This window comes from Populus trichocarpa, chromosome 1 (genome assembly GCF_000002775.5).
Source record: "Populus trichocarpa isolate Nisqually-1 chromosome 1, P.trichocarpa_v4.1, whole genome shotgun sequence".
NCBI classification, from domain to species: Eukaryota; Viridiplantae; Streptophyta; class Magnoliopsida; order Malpighiales; family Salicaceae; genus Populus; species Populus trichocarpa.
In genome coordinates, this window is record NC_037285.2 from 38908941 (window position 1) to 38928990 (window position 20050).

The 20050-nt window shown below is 33.2% G+C and overlaps 3 protein-coding genes across 9 annotated transcripts in view; 2 read left to right on the forward strand and 1 right to left on the reverse strand.

Moving 5' to 3' along the window:
• Nucleotides 1-342: 342 nt before the first annotated feature.
• LOC7487563 (uncharacterized) lies at nt 343-7069 on the reverse strand. 6 transcript variants are annotated; one of them, XM_024607879.2, is made up of 10 exons: nt 6872-7068; nt 6381-6473; nt 5738-5862; nt 4356-5140; nt 2823-4204; nt 2261-2337; nt 2059-2154; nt 1886-1959; nt 1311-1443; nt 343-725 (listed from the first exon to the last, which is right to left on the reverse strand). In XM_024607879.2, exons 1-10 carry the CDS (start codon nt 6954-6956, stop codon nt 642-644), a joined length of 2934 nt encoding a protein of 977 aa, XP_024463647.2. In that variant the 5' UTR covers nt 6957-7068; the 3' UTR covers nt 343-641. The 6 variants fall into 6 exon arrangements, with proteins under 6 accessions (XP_024463647.2, XP_052301765.1, XP_024463638.2 ...); XM_052445805.1 differs by having other exon boundaries at nt 4356-5149; XM_024607870.2 differs by lacking the exon at nt 343-725 and adding an exon at nt 827-1176 and having other exon boundaries at nt 6872-7069.
• A 7904-nt stretch (nt 7070-14973) lies between these two features.
• Nucleotides 14974-19809, forward strand: LOC7485132 (calcineurin B-like protein 2). 2 transcript variants are annotated; one of them, XR_008056908.1, is made up of 10 exons: nt 14974-15121; nt 17138-17215; nt 17296-17441; nt 17841-17923; nt 18114-18173; nt 18302-18410; nt 18650-18702; nt 18819-18855; nt 19037-19149; nt 19351-19387. XR_008056908.1 is itself a non-coding variant. In XM_002298851.4 (10 exons), exons 3-10 carry the CDS (start codon nt 17327-17329, stop codon nt 19406-19408), a joined length of 672 nt encoding a protein of 223 aa, XP_002298887.1. In that variant the 5' UTR covers nt 14974-15121; nt 17138-17215; nt 17296-17326; the 3' UTR covers nt 19409-19809. The 2 variants fall into 2 exon arrangements, 1 of the variants encoding a protein (XP_002298887.1); XM_002298851.4 differs by having other exon boundaries at nt 18819-18899; nt 19351-19809.
• The window catches only part of LOC7487566 (ADP-ribosylation factor GTPase-activating protein AGD12), a 29482-nt gene continuing 24521 nt past the window's right edge, over nt 15090-20050 (forward strand). The window contains exon 1 of the mRNA XM_052445821.1: nt 15090-15121. The gene's annotated coding sequence lies outside the window, so the exon portion shown is untranslated. The remainder of the gene's footprint in view (nt 15122-20050) is intronic.

Consider the following 20050-nt stretch of genomic DNA (forward strand, 5'->3'; position numbering starts at 1 on the left):
TTCCAGCTAGAATTGACAACTAGGTCTCGAGCCATAACTCTTGACTTCTATGTCCAAGTCATGGCTGTAGTTTACAGGTATCGTGCAGCATCAAATCCCCTTTTCCTTTCATTCTTTTTTTTTGAAATTGAGAGCATTAACTTTATTTTATTTTTGTTATTTGTGATCAAGAACTTCCAAAAGTTGTCAAATAAAGAGGATTACGTGTCTGTCAAACATCCACTTCTCCATGACTAATGGAGCAAGAGACGGACACTTGACAAACACATCACCATGCCGCATTTCAATTGCAAAAATAAAAATACAAACACTCAATTGCAAATCCAGATAGAAATTGATAAATGCTTAAAAATTCAACCTTTAATTAGAGAAACCTTTCAAAATTTCTTACACTTTCCCTGTGATTATCTCGGCTTGAGATCCGATCTCTCTCATGGGAGCATAAGCCAAATTTGAACTGCGATGTTTAGCAGGAGAAGTGAACAATCGATTGCTACTCCATTTTCAAGAAAACGTTGGAGTAAAAGCAACTGTGACAACTGCCTATTCCTATAGAACAAGTGTGGAAAGAAGAAGTCCTAAGGTCACTGCCTTAAAATGACTACACTACAAACTGGACAGCTCACAAAATCAATGGCAACTCATTTCGGTGGCCTGGTCCAGGTTGTCTCCGAGGTGATGACATTACCATAATAGACCTGTTTTGATGATCCATCCCAATAGACCTGAACAGGAAAGGGGGGCAAAAGGGGGGATTAACAAAATGCATATTTTGAATATTCTACTACATAAAAGCTCCTATTGTTGTTTATTCATGCGGAATGCATTGGAGTTCAAACTTAGCACTTGACAAAATAAGGACTTCTGAACAACCAGTATCAACTTACAACCCATCATCAAATAGTTCAAACTACGTACCTATATGTTGGACATCGCAATCTTAATAATAGATTACTTTATCAAATTAAAGAGCTCATTACTTTCTCAAATTAAGAGGTCAATTCCCATCTTTGGTTCCTAGCATGTACGGTCAGTCTATCCCTACATCTCTGCTTCCCAGAAGAACAATAGAAGCCACTGCCCAGCGACATTTCCAAACAAAAAGAAAAGGGAACTGAGAGCCTTTGAAACTGTCTTGCCCTTACATTTTCCCTGGATGAAATGGCTGAGTTCAGCCTTTAAGGTGACCGGATACTAAAATTATCAGCAGTTTCTGTATAAAACTAGCTTTTGCATGCATATGAAATGAGCTAAGGTTATACACAATGATCAAAAGAGACTTAAGTGTGGAGATATGATTCCAAAGATACCTGCCAGCCAGATGGAAGGCCCTTTGAGAGTTCTTCTAAATCAGGCTGCTTGTTTTCATCAGTTGGGGCCTCCGACGGAGTCAATGCAGCTGCTTTAGCTGCTTGAGCTCTCCTGCGCTTTACTCGCTCGCGCCTATATAGAATAGAACAAAAATGCTTAGTACAATGCTCAAATGAGATAAAAGCAGGAAAGAAACAATGTGTTTGGCTCCAAGCATGTGTACATTTCATATGTGCATGCATCAATGTGCCCATAAAAGAGATAGGAAAACCAGAAATGAATGGACCAACAAGAAAAGGCAACAAGTACGCAAATAAACTAGACAGTTTTAAGCATTTTGGCTTTAGACAGCATGACAGATGTGTGTAATTCCCCTAGATGAAGATTGTTTTCACCAAATGTAGAGTGATCTAGAACAAATAAAATAAGGATTTCAGGTTACAGAAATAAGAAGAATAGATAGTTTATTCTTTAATACACATAACAAAAGCATCAGTATAGTTTTCCCTTTTCTACCATTCCCTGAGTAGGATTCTCTTAAATACTTGAAATCTTTTGCAACAAAATAACATACCAGTCACCACCCAGAGGCTGAAAGTTAGCATTATCCTTGGCCTCTCCACTGGCAATTTGCTTAGCATGCCACTCCTGCAATAATAATAAAAAAAAAAAGCAAGGAAAAATCAGGGACAAGAAACAGCCAAAACTATAGTGACTGATGAACCAGGAAACCAATTATTTACCAACCTCAATTTCCCTTTGCCGCTTCTTCTCAAATATCTCATAAGCACTTTTAGGTTCTTCTTCCTCATTCTCATTCAACTCCTCTTTGGCTGCTTTCCACTGTCAACATAAAATAACAAATTGGAACTAATTGTGGAAAGATAAGGTAGTATTCAAGATGACGACTCCTGGTCATAAAAACAACAAAAAACAAAAACCAACATACCTTGTCCACCAAACTGGAGACTTTCTTATTAGACCTCAAAGAGGGTGCAACAGCAACTGTCCGCTTTTTACGTGAAACTGTTTAAAAGAAAAAGGCAGCAGCAAAATGAGCACGTGTGACAAACTACCAGATATATAATGTGCAAATACAACACCTTCCAAACTTTTTGGCTATGATTCAGTCCTCAAAATAGATAATTAGCAGATAAAGCAACAAAACCAGTTAGTAGGACTTCCCGGGAACAACCAAGGTAACAGAATTCAGCTAGGGGAGCCAATATACATCTCAGAGAACAAAATTCACTCAGAATCACAAACATTTAAGTAATAAAGACATTACTCAACAACATATTATTTATTGTGTATAAAAGAAACATTCAAGATGCTATCAATCTCTTGCAGAATTGTGGGTTTTTGCACCCTGCAGTCTCATTTCTTCTAGCTCTCTCCCTTCCGCGACACAATTATTATGCAACTCAGGGAGTAAAAGTATGTTATTTTTAGCCTAGACAAAACCCATTCTAATTATAAAACAAGATAATCTTAGGTGAAGAAACACATACCTTTAGTTTGAACCTTGGCACCTGTTAACAAGGCAGATGCAGCTGCTGCAGTAGAAGCAGTGACTGCATTGGTTGATGATGCATAAGCAGTCTCTTTCACACTAGCTAATGTAGGAGCTTCAGTGGTGGTCAGAGTAGAAGGAACCCCTTTAGATGCCAAATAAGTCTCAACACCAACAGCCGAGCCACCAAGCTTCACATTCAGCTCTGCTACAGAGTCGCCTGTCTTTATTTGATCAGAAGCAAGGGTATCATAACTCACAGGACCAGATTCAATATATGACTGAGAAGATTCTACACCACTAACAACAGGCACAGGCACTGATCCATCTTGAACATTGTAATATTCTACTGGCTGAACAGAATTGACCATAACTGAATCAGTTTCAACATATGTGCTAGGAGTTGCTAGGTAATAAAGTGATGCATGTGGCACAGCAGCCTGACTTCCATCAGTATTTCCATAGAAATTACAACTTGGGACAGCAACTGTGTGTCCATAGTATTGGAAATTGAGGTCCGGATAGGTTAAGTTGTATTGTTCTGCGTAAGGGAGAGGTTGACCTGTCTCTGGATAAGATGGAAGTGGAGGATATGAGCATTCAGGAGGTTCATCTGGTGGGGGTGGAGGAACTTGTTCATTATCAGGAGGGGGTGGAGGGACCTGATCATTATCAGGTGGTGGCGGGGGAATCCATTCCTCATCTGGAGGAGGTGGAACAGTCAATGCATCCCCTGATGACAAGGACAGGTGCTCTGCAGGTGGATTTGACTGAACCATTTTCTCATTCAGTCCAACATCTTCAGCACTCAAAGCATCTCCAAAAGTAGTGATGCTTGCAGGACAAAACTCTCCCTCTTCAACTTCCATGTCTACATCCATGTCAATATCTTCAGCAGGATGGATCTCAGCATTCAGATGAATAGTCCCATTCAATTCTTCACTAACTGGAGCACCACCTTCCAAATGCATGCTAGGAGATCCTGCAAGAATATTGCTAGAATGGATACTTCCAAAGTCACCTTTATCATGTGAATCGTTCTCAATGCTAGTAGAAACAGGTGAAACTTCAGATTTTGTACTGTTCTCATGTGCATCTGCTTCAGATTCTTCACCCATATTTTCTTGAGATTTTTCCTTTTCTTTAAAAGAATCATCAGCAGTAGTTTCAACATCACCATCCATTTGTGCGGACACTGCAAGCTGGTAAATTTCATTGTTAATGACATCTTCTAATTGTTTAAGTCGCCTTTCGCAATGGACCCAAAATGGAAGCAAAGGTGAACCATAAGTTGAAAGTGACTTGATATCAGAAAGTCTTATCTCTACTTCTAGATTATACTTCAGCATCTGGTCTTGACCTTGCAGATGACTCCCATACCTAAATGACATAGGTTAAGGATTAGCAAGACAAGAAAAATTGAACACAATGAATTTACAAGTCCATCTTTTGCAAACAAACAATGCTTTATAAAAGCCAAAAGCAAATGCACAAGGCAGTGAAGAAAAAAAGCAGATCATAAACTCCTTACCCTTTCAATGACTCTAGTCTCTCCAACAAACTCTCACATTGTTTCATGAGACTAGTTGAAAGATCTATTCCTCTATGATCATTAGCTAGTGCATCGTGTATGTGCTCCGAAACTACCGAACTCACATCACCCAAAGAGGTATTAATTGCAGCAAAGTTACTCTGTGTCTCCCCCTGATGAGCTTCAGCATCCCAATTTTTATCTTTCACATATTCATTTCTGTATCCTTCAACCCAGTCATTCATCTGTGGCTCATTTCCATACACTTCTGTGCTTTGAGGAATCAAATCATTACCTACTGAACCCTCTACTAATAATGCAGGTAAAGAACTATCCAATCCAGCAGCTAAAGTTGAAGTAGACAAATTTGCACCCATGTGAGCAGTTTCCATATATTCAGCAGCACATGCGTTCTGATCAGAGGTCAATTGATTTTGCTGAGCCAAAACAGCCGGTATTTCCCAGGAAGTTTCACCAGTTTCAGTATTCCAGTAATAGTACTGATTACTCTCTTCATGCACTACCATCCTCCAGCCTGAACTCACATCTCCAATAGCCTGTGCATTAGAAATTCCAGTGATAGAGATTTTCTCCAACGAATCCTTTTCTTTCAATGTATCAGCTGAGGCAGTAGCATCGCTTTCCCTAGAATCACCACCTTCCAGGCCCTCTAAAACATCAACTGACATAGAATCTCTCCTCATGTCCTGTTGATCAACCTCCTGTGTGGTGAGATCTTCAAGAGCATTGGAATTTCCACCTTTTCCTTCACCAATAGGCGCCTCCTGCAAAGGCTAAGTGCTTTGAGCAATGCAGGTAAACTGAGAGAACATGAATATTTAATATATAGGTACAAGCACGCACTTCCTCAATGTTTGTGTGGCGTGTTGTAAGGAAAGGAAAGTGTAAACAAAGTTCTTTTAGTAGTATAATATCACTTGAACATGCTGTGTTGAAAAAGAACCAGAACAACACAGACCATAATAGTCAAGACTAAAGTACACAATAGCTTGGATGTGAGAATGAAACCAGAATTTATTCTTGAGGAAGTCCAGGGGAAATTAGAAAAAAACTTAATGTTTAGAAACACAGTTGTAGCTTGGATAAAAGACCTCTACTTTACTAATAGGCATGAGCTGCAACCATAATCCAAATTTTGAGTGCAATTTAAACAGAAAAAATTATGAACAATCAATGATAAGTCATCCCTTCCTTATTAACTGTAGTTTGGATGGTGATTTTAAAGGTTTTACAGTAAAATCAGATAATACTGAAAAGGATTCTAGGTGACTTAAAACCAAATTCAAACCAGCTTTTGAAAAATGTAAACAATTACACTCTACCTCGCTCAGGCCAACTATGTTGTAGAACCCTTAAATTACCTGGTCATTATGGTCAGCTGGGGAATTCACTGCAATAGAACTGTCTGGCCTTTTACTTGATTCCTCATCTAAATCATCATCACTATATTGCCCAAGTAACAGAAGCGGGTTCTGTGGCAGTTGACCTGACGAGAAGATACTACAAATATTAGATACTTTAAAGCCAAAATATTATCTAATAAGCAACAACAAATTTATCAGAACTTAAACAAACAAAGGCAATGATATTCATGCAAAACCAGGCTACTGGCCACAAACAAACAAAAATAAATAAAGAGAATGATTTAGTGAATGTGACAAAAAATGCCAAGAAAGCATTTTGATGATAGCCACCTGTTACACATGAAACAAAATGTCAGTGGAGGCATAAAGAAAAAATAAAAAGCCAGAAACATACGAACCGATAGCAAAATATTCCAGACGTAATCTCCAAAACGCTTTGATGCTGTGAAATAGCGGATACACAATGGAAGTGATTCAAAAATTCACAGTGGCAGGGCCCGACCTGATGTGATATCGATATTCCCAGAACCACAGCCACTCTAAATTCTGAAAACAATACTTGGAAGCAAACAACATAATATGCCACCAAAACTCATGCCCTCTCTACATAATCCTTTTGAAGAAAACTGATGGAACCCACCTGAAGATGATGGTGAATTGGGTAATTCAGCACGTTGTGACGGATCTATATCCCCTCCAACTCCGTTATTTACAGAGGAGCCACCCAAATCTCCTACCAGGTTTAGAAAAAGGTTGTAAAGTTAGAAAAAAATCCGTGTACTTAATAAAATAGAAATGATTCAACTAGTGTACTCCCATTAATTCCAAACAAATAAATAAAAAGAGCATGAAAGAACAAAGAATTATTATCCGTGGTATCATTCAGAACAAGTACAAGAACATCAACAAGTTATCAAAAATTATAAATTAGCATACCAAAAAATAACTTAGTTCTAATTTATTTCCCATTTTCCCATACCAAAATTATAATTATAAAATTCACTAAAAAGATTTCAAGAGCTCCATTAGTTTGGAGTCTTTATATTTCCCGTTCAAATAGGGAAAAACTGTACCAATCATACAATCGTTACAAATTTCAGATAAAGCAACCAAAACGTGGGAAGTGTCTACCAGAGGGTTCCGCGAAGAGATCGAGCTTGATGCGACGGCCGGCGTTACTCACAGCAGCAAGGCGGCGCTCTTTTCTCTTCCCCATCGAAATTCAATTTGCAGCCTACCGATTTTATGGATTGATTGATTGATAAAATTGCTCTCCTCGCTTACTATTCTCGTCGTTTTTTCGTTTCCTTTGTTTTGATCTTTACGATTTGATTTCAAATATATATAAATAGAAAAAACCTAAAAGGGTGAAAATACAGGAACCAACCCAACCGAGCACTTTACTGGGCCATTATGGATTCAGAACCCAGCCTGTTTAAGAATATAATAAATATTATTTTTTTAAGTATTTTTAATTAAAATAATATTTTTTAATTTATTTTTAATATTAGTATATTAAAATATTCCATAACATTAATTTAAAAATAAAAATTAATTTTAAAAATGCAATTAAATTGTAATATCAGGCCTTACAACTCTTCACGTGGTTGATTTTTAATTTTGTGGGAAAAAAATAAAGGTAATAAACAATTCTAGCATGTACTAGTTATAGTTGTCGTGCTGTTAATGTTATTAAATATATAGTAAGCTTGTTGAGCCATTGCGGCGAAGGTCTATTTAGCATTGTGTTTTAATTATAAGTGTTTCTGAAAAAAATTTAAAAAAATTAATATTTTTTTAATTAATATTTTTTATATATATATTTATATTATTTTGATATATTGATATCAAAAATAATTTTTAAAAAATAAAAATATTATTTTAATGTGTTTTAGAATGAAAAATATTTTAAAAAATAACCGCTACCACACACTCTTAGTTAATTTGATGTAGAATGTTTGGGAATGCGGTGCAAACCGTATTATCTCAAAATTTGAAAAAATAAATTTGCTTAAAATGAAAAAAAAATTATGTTTTTGGATCATTTTATCAAAAATAATTTTTAAAAAATAAAAAAATAGTATTTTGATGTGTTTTTGGAATGAAAAGCATTTTGAAAAGTAACTGCTACCACACACCCTCAGTCAATTTGATCACTAGAATGTTTGGGAATGTGGTGCAAATCGCATTACCTCAAAATTTGAAAAAAAAAATTCTTAAAATGAAAAAAAAAATTATATTTTCAGATGGTTTTAATGTGATGATATCAAAAATGATTTTTAAGAAATAAAAAAAACTTTATTTTGATGCATTTCTAAGCGAAAAATACTTTGAACCGTCACCGCTACCACAATCTCAAACACACACCCAAGTGAACCTTGTGCTAGCGATCCAAGTGTCATCGTGCTGACTTAACAAGTGCACATATTATGTCGATTTGATAAAAACTTGGTTTAAAATGTTTTTGAAAAAATATTTTAAAAAAATAATTTAATATTTTTTATAAAAAAATAAAAAAGCAATGTTTTTTTTACCTAATCAAATCAGATAAACTTACTCGATTCATAGTCTAGGTTATGGCTCTAATCAAGTTTAATAACATTGTTTTGTGGAATCTATGTTTTAACCAATTAAATGATTATAGAAGTAGATATTTGCATGAAAGATAACAAATAAAATTTTTGGAAATAAATTTATTTTTTCATCTAAATTATCTTTTTTTATTCGTAATTTTTTTTCAACAATTTATTTTTTAATAGCATCATACTTCATTAAATAAAACCAACAATAATAAACAAAAGTTTAAAGAAACTATATCAATTTAAAATAAAAGGAAAAGAAAAGACTTATGTTTTTAATTAAAAAAAAACAAATTTTCTTATTCATGATTTTTTAACTGTTAACAAAACATGTTTTTTTTTTAATTATTTTTTAAAATAAAAACTCTTTTGATCATGAAAGCAAGTTTTAAATAAACAAAAAATTATAAATTAATTATCTCTCTGTACTGCATATAAGAAAGAGAACAATAAATTTGAAAACATTATATAAAAAAATCAAGAAAAAAGATATTATATTCTCATTCAATACTAATAAGCAAATTATCATAAAGATACTACATATAGAGCTAACACATAATTATTTAAAAAGAAATCAATAACATTGTATAAAGTTTAATTATGGGTTCATCAATTCATTTAGCACCTTTAACATTCATGGATATTACCTTGGCTCATTTTTCGTGTTTATTCATCTCATTACTTATTTTATTATTTTCCACCAATTAATTTTGTTAGTTTGTCTCAATGCCTATTATGTTATTTTTAGCTCATCAATATTAATTTCAATCTTCCAATCTCAATATGCTCTATGCCTATTTATTCCATTCATTCTTTTAATATGAGTATTTCATCCATTAACCATTTCAAAACAAATATTATGTTATTTTTAACTCTAAATTGTCATTTGTCGATTTAAAACAATTTCATACCATCTTTGGCACATTGATATTACCCATCAATTTAAAATAAATGTTCTTAATAATTTTAAGATCCACAACCCCTGCTCATACAATTGGATAAATACCTTTTTAAATCCATAGGAGTCATGTGGCCGACTCATTTTGATTTAATTAATAGCCCACATCCAAACGGTTGACTTAGTTTCAGTTTATAGCTCTCGTCCAAATGATGGCTTCATTTCATTTTATAATGAAAACAACTAACTTATTTAAATTTTATAGCCCTCGTCCAAAGAGCTGGCTTTATTTTATTTTATAGTCCTCGTCCAAATGGCAAACTTATTTAAATTTTATTGTCCCCGTCCAAATAACTGACTTTATTTCATATTATTTATTATAAGGTCCACCATTGTAGTCAATTTAAATTCACATATGGATTTTCAACATTATGGTCGATTACATTTCACATATGAAATTTTCACCATTGCGATCAATTACATTTCACATATGAATTTTCTATGGTCGTGGTCTATTATAATTAACATATTGATTTTCTACCATTGCGATCGATTATAACTCACATACTATTTTTTCATTGTTGTAGTCGATTACAATTCATATACTACTATTAGGCATAATTTTCATGAGGAACAACATATACACAATACATAATACTTTCATTGAATATTAACAATGTGAGAGAAATTTCAATAATTAAAAGACAAGGGGGCAACCCTTACATTGAACTCCTATTATACAAGCTCTTGAAAAGTTAGGTCTCACTCCAAACGCTTCTCTTACAACTCCCATATAATAAAAACTAATGTTCGCTTAGCCAGATTCACATTCAATTATTTGTTTTACAATAAATTTAGCCCAACGCATAATTACACCAATCATTACATGCACGGGAAAATTCTTAAAAATCTCAAATTAATATCCACACATTACACGTTACAACCTTCAATTAATATTACATTCCCTAGGTTAATATTCATTCCATCAATTTAAATCCTCACTTGAGACTTTTACACTTTCATATTCCAATTTCATCTTTAATATATCACAAACGAACAATTAATATTTTCCTTATCAACTTAGGGTTTTAACATAGAAATTTCTATTTTTCAATAATTTCAATACAATGTTCAAACACACAATAACTCGACCCAAGAACATCCAATTGTATTTAATCATGCAAATTTTCACACTTAGATAATTTAATTTCTCATTTCTAAAAAGTAATCTCCCTAGCCCATTCATATTTTAAATCAAACATGCAAAACATTGAAACAATATAAATTAACCAAATATCAAGGTCATTTATTTGGGATTTTCTAAAATTCTCTTTTTAAAAACCATCTGAATGATTGAATGTCTTCAATTGTTTTTTAATTCATCAATTCTCAAACACAAATTAACTAAATCTTTAGCAAAAAATATCTCAGCTACATCAAAGTTAGGATTCAACATTCCTATATTTTCCAAAAACATGGCCGCAAATATTCAATTATACAATAATCATGATTTCATCCCCAATCTCAATAAATTAAACTTGCATGTCATCAATTATCACAAAAACTACACCATCAATTCAAATTTTCTAAATTCTCCATCTTCACAATTATAGTTTTCGGCCATATATAGCAAAATTTAAGACAAACCGATTTACAACCTTTCAATTCCATTTTCAAATATATTTTTTTAACATTGTTTAAATTATTTATTCCACACATTTTTATTAAATTTATGTAATTTTCCTCTTACTCATCTAGTCACAAAACCTATTACTAAAACAATCTATCTACATATATTATAATTGAACTCAAAACCATTCCATCCTCATTCCAAACACAAATATCCATTTGAAACATCAATTTCAATCTAATTTGCCCAATCATTCCACATTTTTATTATTATGTTCAATCATATGATTTCCATACAATTTATCTAGTCTTCTATATTTCCATAGTTTTATCAACACATTACTTCCATAATATTATTGAAACATAAGTCTCAATATAAAATTCAAAATAAAGACTCAATTCAACAATTCAACAACAAATTGAAAAAAAAATCTCTAACTTAGTTATATAGCCTATCACCCATGAGAATTTTATTTTCCATGTTTTAAACAACTACTCAAACTCCCAATCCATCAACTAGCACACCACATTACAAGTTTAATTAATCTAATTTCTTCTAATTTTCTAGTCTTTTCGCCTACCACACTAAGGACAAAGTATTCATGTTTTTTTTTTCAATTTTGCTCATTCATTTCTAATTCTTTTATTGCCAATACAATTTAATCCTCATTTATAATCACCGCCAAGTATGCAAAAATATTTAAACAACACAATTTAACTAACAATCAAGATCAACTTCTCAAATTTCACACAATTCTCTAAACTAATATTTTGGTCAATTTTAACAAAACTAGTAATTTTGTCATAACCTCCTCAATTTATTTTTCAAGCATGTCCATTTTCATACCAAAAATACCAAAACACAACACAAATCTAACTTAACAACTTATCATATAATTTGAATAAATTTCTTAATTTCCATACATGTAATTCATACACACAAGCACAACTCTACCCTAATAACAATATCTTAGGCTTTCATATCAATTTCTAAACACCCAATATTATAAAATTAAAACAAGTTTATATCTCTCCCAATCCCCTCACATGGTCAACCTAAACTAAGCCAACAACCCATAGTTTTCATTCAAATTTTTTCCTTTAATTTGTTGTTGTTTTAACCATTATCATACAAATAAATCAACAATTCATTAAAAACAATCATTCCCGTGAAAATCACATAAACCTAAAGAATTTAAAATTTAGGGATTTCTTCCCCCTCTATCAAAACACAAGTAAGAGTATAATTTTATTAAGGGTTTGTTCCCTACCTTAGATAATTGAACTCAATCAAGTGAGTTCTTGCAAATTTTTCTCCTTTTTTTCTCAAAATCCAAGCTTACTTTCTCTAATTTTTCCACTCCCAAACTCGTTCTTTCTCTAGATTTCCATCTTGAATTTGTTTTTCCCTTCTAAAAATCACTCATCTCCATGCCCACTCTTTTAGAAAAATAAATCACAGTCTTTGAAGAAAAATTAGAGGAAACCATGTTATTCCTCTTTAACAATGGCATCGGTTTCATATAGAGGAAATGAGGGAAGTTTTTTTTTACATATTTATGAAAATACCATTACTAATTGCCCATATATTATTTTATTTTATTTTTTAAAATTACCTGGCAACTTGTACTTTTGTGTGCTACTTAATTACTTAATTCATCAACATGTTTTTTTTTAAAGAAAACTAATTTATTAGGGACCCTCATCCCTAATAATAGTAAAAAATTTCTACGAGTTTTCACCATTCTTGGTTAAAAATTACTCAATTAAACATGAGGTTTACACCGACAATCGGTATTATTCATGTGTAAACTTATACATTCATTTACTCCGAGTTCCATTATATTTTTCTCTAAGGATTTTTGCCCAATTCACAATTTTTTTTTAATGAAATTTTCTCCTGTTGAAATTTATCGATTTATTATGTTGTACATTATATTGTTTCATCACTTTTAGACATGGATTTACACTAACCAAACATAACCTTACATTTATACAAAAAATCAAAACTATTTTTTTAAAATAAACTATAGTCTCTCTTCTTTTATTTTTATTAAGAAAAAAATAAAAAATTTTAGTCTTTCATCGTGGACAAAGACACGTTTTAGCGTGGATTGGAATAGTGAAATGACTTTTTTTTCCATTAAAAAAACAACAACCTTATTATAGGGGTAATATGAGTTTTTTATTAGGATTCGATAATCATTACCAAATTGATCAGGGGCAAATCGATTTTTTAACTTTTTGGAGCACAGTAGAATTACTAGGTTACTCTCAAATGCAAAAATTATTTAACTTAGGTCTAAGTCTTTTTTGACTTTTCACTTTTCTCAGCATAATAAAATTACTAAATTACCCTTAAAAGCAAAACCTTTTGGTTTGGTATTCAAGGACTTTTTTGTATTTCCATCGTAGTTTTTTTAGTTATAACCAAGCCGACTAAGGGGTAATTTGATATTTTAATAAATATAAAATATTATTTAAAAAGCAAAAGCGGCTGGCGCGTGCAATGGACGCGCCAACAAGTAGGAGATGTCCGCGAGGGGCAAACTCTATCATCCATGATGGAGTTGAAAGCATCTCAATGTTCTTTATACGGTGGTTAAACACGTGTACATGGCGGCACTGTAGTTAGGCTCTGGTGGAGTTTTTTTTTCTCCTCCCTCTTTTCTCTCTTATTGTCTCAATTTTTGAAGCATGCCCTTCCAAAAATTAAATGTTTTGTGTCGGTTTGTATTTGAATCAACTTTAGTTGTTGTTTTATATATTGCTATTTGTTTTGATTTTAATGCTTTTTGAAGTTGATTTTGTTTTTCAATCTCGACCATCAACATTTGATTTTATTTAGTTTTTATATCCAATTTGGGCCTAACTCTTTTGATAACTATTTTTTAATCATTTTCTTGATTTATTTTATTTTTGTAATTTCATCCCTATTTCTTTTATTTCATTTAATTATTATACAATATTTGGTTCTCTTTCTTTTGATTGCTATTTTTTTTCTTTTCTTGATTTATTTTATTTTTCAATTTCACCCCTCATTATTTCATTTCATTTAATTTTTATATCAGATTTGGTCCTCATTCTTTTGATTATTATTTGTTTTGGTTTTTTAATTTTGGACTTTTGGATGATTGAGAATTTTGCTTCGTGATTTTTTTCGTGTTTGCTTTTGATAGGGTTATCACAGTCTCATGATCTAAGTCACGACTTTTGAAAGTTAGTCCAATTTGACTTTGGTCTTTTTTATGTCATTTTTTTTAAATTGGATTTATTTTTATTTTCATCCTTCAACATTATGTTATTTAGGCCTTGATTTTTTTCACTTCACTTTCTTTTCTATGGTGTTATCCAGATTTCATATCTTGAATCATGAGTTAGTCGAGTTAACTCAGGTTGACTCGAGTTTTTTTTCCTAATGTTTTTTTAATTGATTTTTTTTCAGTTTCACCTTTCATTATTTAGTTTGCTTAAGAGTAAACCTCCAATGTTTTATCCAGTTTCTTTTGAACATGGTTATCCTAGCCTAAAGATTGGATTACAGATTTAGCATGCTAACTCGAGTTAGGTTTTTCTATTTTTTTTAAAAAAAAAATTTCCAGTTTGCTTTTTAGTGTTTGATTTGTTAGTAATTAAGTTTCATGTTTTTTTATTTTTATTTTCTTTACGAGGTTATCCTATTCTTATTCAATTTTTGTTTTATTATCAAATAAGATTGTTGAGATTTTTCAAGAATATTTAGATAATATCTTTTTATAATATTAACAATCATTTATTTTTTTTATTGGTCATTGTTATTGTTATTGTTTTTTATTTTTTTATTTTTTATAATTATATTATTAAATTAACCAAACTAAATAAATCATTTCAAGTTAAGTTTTTTTTTTTGTGTGATTAAGTTGGTAGCTTACCACCTATCTAGTTATTTCAATTTCTCGAAAGAAAAAAAAAAGAATAAATAGAAGTATAACGACACGGATGGAGCTGTCATGGTCTCAGTCATGATTAGCAAGACGAAATTCAATCACAATCATGGGTGCTATTAAACTTGAATTGTACAACCCAAAAGAAATTTTTTTTTGCTGATTTTAATAATTGAATCTAATTTCAGATTTCTCTGTCCCTTTATTCTAAATCTCTCCCCCTCTCTCCCTCTCTCTGACTCTAATATTCCAATTTTACTGTAACTTTAATCGAAAAAATCTGTACAAGGAGCAGTCGCACAGGTTTTCCGAGTCATAAACTCTCTACGGTACTATCCATCCTTTTCGTAAGGTGAGACCTTCTTCTTCTTATCATCTGTTTGTTTCTCTAGCAAATCGTGGCATCCTGGAAACCACCATCTCCATCTCTCTTATCTTTCTTTTTCCCGATTTTTCCTGCGTTTTCTCAGCATCCAAACAGATCGTTGAGCTGCTTTTATGTTTGGTGTTTGATGTTATTATGATTCTTTTTTGAATATTTGAAGTGTTCATTGGATCTATCATGCTGTTACATCATTTGTAATTTTTGTTTTTGAGACATCAGGATCGGTGATTTCTATGTGTTGGTTTGGTTTTGGAATTCTAATTTAGGTTGAATTATATTCTATTTAGTTTTTTTTTAGTTTTTTTTAGTGAGGCCAATCATGCCAACTTTAATGGGGGATGACATATGTGTGCTTAACAGTAGCATACTAATAAGGCAAGGCAGATCACGTGGCTATTCAGATTGTTTTGTTGCTGATGTTTGGCATTTCATAGATTTCCTGCATTGTCTTCCTGCTGGATGTTCTTCTATATGGAAGGCTACAGTTTTATAGTTCAGATTGGATTTAATGATGAATACAAGGTGAAATAAGAAATTTGATGATTGTGTCAGGAATCGGTTTTTTGGATTATACTATTCTATTTTCAATGACGAGGAGATTTTACAGCTTAAATATTGTTATTCACGGTATTGAATTATTGACCATAAACAGGATATTTATCCAATTCAATGTAAAGCTTAAAATTTTATCATTTCTCTGTGATTGAATCTTGAGATAATGTAAGCAAGTAACAATGCAACAATAGAACTGGGAAAACAGTGCTAGACATTGCCTTTCATTTTGTGAGGATATAACAGGCGACTAGTGACAATACCCAAGAGTGGTGATTGTTGGAGATACGGCATCAGAAAGTGTTTGTGGCCTAGCATTTTGTGAGTACCTGATGCTGGTCCGGCACAATACATGTTGATGCCTGCTCAGGTTCGCGGGCTTGTAGCACTGCTAGAGAGCATTCTACATGCTTCTTCATGGAGGTTAAAACCATTCTGCTTACAGTTCATTGTATAACTAGCTGGTCTTTGAATGGCTTAAGTTGGATGCTCCCAAATTCAATCAAAACAGATGAACCTAATAACTGAGTTTACTCGAGCTTTGAGTTTTTTTGACCCCCCTTGCTACTCTGTGTTTTGAGTTGCGATATCTAGGTTCTGTAATAGCAAGCCTTGCATTTGTTTTATTCATAGGTGTCATGGGACCTTTGCAAAGGAGCCTCCACAAACAATACAAGTAGCTCTTTCCTCATTGTCCACAGCATCAATCTGCACCAAGAACCTAAACTTGCCTCTTTTCTTTTCAGTGGTGCACCAACCACACCATAGGACCTCCTTGTGGAAGAGCATCCAAATGGTTTTCTTCTCCCCCTTTCTACTTCTACCAGAAAGGCTGCTCTAATTTTTCAATTGCCAAGGCTGCTAGAGGCTCCTCTATTATGTAATTGTTTTGGACACTTGTTGAGTCACTAGGGGCCATTGGAAAATTGGCTGCATTTATTTAGTTGGACAGTTTGACCATCTTTGGTTTTTATTATATGGCTTGTGTGGCGGATCTATAGTTCTGGTACGGACAGCAGTTACTTTTGTTAATCCCCCCCCTCTATATCTTGGGTCTACAGTTGCTTTCAGCTGTTGCAGAAACACAAATCCTGGGATGGCTTTCTGTTTTTTTTCTAAAAAATGAGAAAAGGTAAAAGAAATCTATATATTGTATGACACATTGGTTGACATGATGTTCATAACTTAATACATGTAATATGCTTCCATGCACCCGTGCCACAGAGATTAAAAGATTTTCCACCTTCTCTAATTTTAGTTACTTCTCTTTTCTCTTTTCCATAACCTACTGACCCATGTTACGGTCATTTCTTACCAAACCGGGGGCCTATGTCTTTCCCTTTTTTCATTTTCTACATTTCCTCTTCTTGATTGAATGCTTCTTTATTAATCAGGAAGGGATGGATATATTGTTTTTGTTTCTAAAAACAGGTATACTCTTGTGAGCTCAAGTTTTTTGCTGAACTTAAATTGTGGGATTGGCTAGCAGAAGCAGGAAATGGTGAAAAGGTTATTGATTGCCTTGATGTTTTTTCTATCTTCACATAAAGTTAGGTGTAGAGTACCTTACTCATTTCCCTGTTTCACAGGTATGGAGTGTTTTGATGCGTACAATTTATCATGTTGCGGTGTGTAGAGGGACTCATCACCTCCCTCCTGCGGTGTTTTGATCTTGATTTATACAAACAATCAAGAGGCCTTGAAGATCCCGAGCTTCTTGCAAGGGAGACAGTCTGTACGCACTGGTCCAATCTTTGTGTGAACATTTTTTATTTTTTATTTGATGCTGCTAATGGGTTTCCTCCGCTTCTTATTCTTTGTATCTTTAGTAAACAGAGAATGCTTAGATTTTATGCAATGTGTCTTACTAAGTGGTTTTGCACTATTTGTCTTAAACTTAAACTTTTTTATTTTGATTGTGAAAGTCTTGCAATAAAGGTTATCTTATGATGAACATAGTAAATACCTTTCGCCATTGGTCTCATTTATGTTGTGAAGATGTTTGCTCATTGTGATGGCTCTTTTTTATTTTCCAATGAAAAGGATACTACAGCTTGTTTCATAATGAACATTATATCTTTACCCTTTGTGATAATTCAATTGACAGTTGTGTTCTTGCTAACATTGGATGCAGTCAGTGTAAGTGAAATAGAGGCATTATATGAGCTCTTTAAGAAGATCAGCAGCGCCGTGATTGATGATGGATTGATCAATAAGGTTTGTTTATTCTTCAAGTTGGTGATACAAAATTTTTATTTTACGCATAAGCTTGCTCTGTGTTTCTGTCTTAATATGAACTAATACTTCCTCTTACAATGCCAGGTTTCATTTTCTTCGTGTAAATACTATTTTCTTATAATTTATTTGAAAATGCTTACATGCATTTTTCTCTAATTTCCTATTACAGGAGGAGTTTCAATTGGCGTTGTTCAAGACAAACAAAAAGGAGAGTTTGTTTGCTGATAGGGTACTTCTCTCTTGTCATTGCCAAAACCTACTTTCAATTGTATCCTATGAATTGTCTGATAGAGTATTTTGACCCATTTGTTAATTATCTTTTGTTTGCTACTGTCTTGTGTTGCTTATTGATTGCAGGTATTTGACTTGTTTGATACAAAACATAATGGGATACTAGGTTTTGAAGAGTTTGCCCGTGCCCTCTCTGTTTTTCATCCAAACGCCCCTATTGATGATAAGATTGCGTGTATGTCTGAGATTGAGTATTTCCTTATCATAACCTTTCTTTTCTTTTGTCCCTCATGTATGATCATAATTGTTTTGAGCGTACATCATACATTAACTAATTGGCATACTGTTTGTGCTTAAAGATTTGATATGTTTTAGTGTGTAATTAGGACGAAAAATTTCAAAATACCACTCTTAATTTTCCTGGCATTCATACCTGGTGCTCTATTTATGTTAATGTGTTATGTGCCATTGCAGTTTCTTTCCAACTTTACGATCTAAAGCAGCAAGGTTTTATTGAAAGACAGGAGGTAAATTTCATTGTTTAATGGTTAACTTTAGGTTATTTGATTCTTGAACAAATTTTAGTTGTTTATTTATTTATTTTATTAGTGAGTTAAGACCTTATCAACTTGTTGATGTACAGGTGAAGCAAATGGTAGTGGCTACTCTTGCTGAATCTGGTATGAACCTTTCAGATGATGTTATAGAAAGTATAATTGACAAGGTGCTCCCTCAGATTAGTTGATTTTTTTCCTTCTTGCCTGATAAATCAGTCCTTGAAAGCTTTCAAAATTATTTTGTTTGCTTGCACGTGTTTATTTGGAAAATTTTCGGATTCTGAATTCTGGAGTCTTATTTCAGACCTTTGAGGAAGCTGATACAAAACATGATGGGAAGATTGACAAAGAAGAGTGGAGAAGCCTTGTTTTACGCCATCCATCCCTTCTGAAGAATATGACCCTTCAATACCTCAAGTGAGTTCAGAATACGCATACCTACTTCCCTTTCTCGCTAGATGTTACTTAATGCTATGGGATTTTCTTGTCAACCAAAGAATTTTCGGACATTCCAAACCATTGATGGGCTAGAAAATGTAACTGGTTAGGCAAATATTCCCATGTTGAACCTCATGCTAGTGGCGAGTTATGACTCAGTTTCTTTATTTCCTTGAGCAGGGACATCACCACTACATTCCCAAGCTTTGTTTTCCACTCACAAGTCGACGACACCTGAATTCGAGACATCTGTATTCAAAGCTCGCAGACTTTGTTTTTTTATGTTTTGTTTCTCCACAGACGTGATGGGCGGGGGAGCATGGTTCTTTGGCTCCTGAGGGCAAATTTCATCATGATGTTGATATAGGCACGCAGTTGGGGAGGCCCCACGGCTAGTTTTAGCATTAAGGCTTCTAAGCGGCAGAAAAAGTTGCTGTACCACTGATTTAGTAAGGATACGGTTGATCAGGCCATTAAAATGCTTAGATGTTCACCTTCCAAAGCATGAATGATTCTTAAATGGTTGGTACGGTAGTGACTGCCACGCCTCTGCGTCTGGACTACATTTACACTTCTGGTTGTGATAACTTGGGAGCTTTGGACTCCTTTGAATTTCTAATGCATGAGTTTGTGTATGTATACCTTATTACCTTCCTACGTTGAGCAAGGCGTGGCCCTTGACTGCTTCACAGCTGGACTTCATTTACGATTCAAATGAATAGCGAGCTTTAGTGATTCTCAGTATCGGAATCCGAATTACTATAGCAAGTTCTTCCAAGTGTTCGTAAGGAAATTGGAGTATAGCATGATTTAAATTTGATCATCTTCTTTATCAAAAAAAGAAAAAGAAAAGGAAGAAAAGATAGCATCTTAGACCATT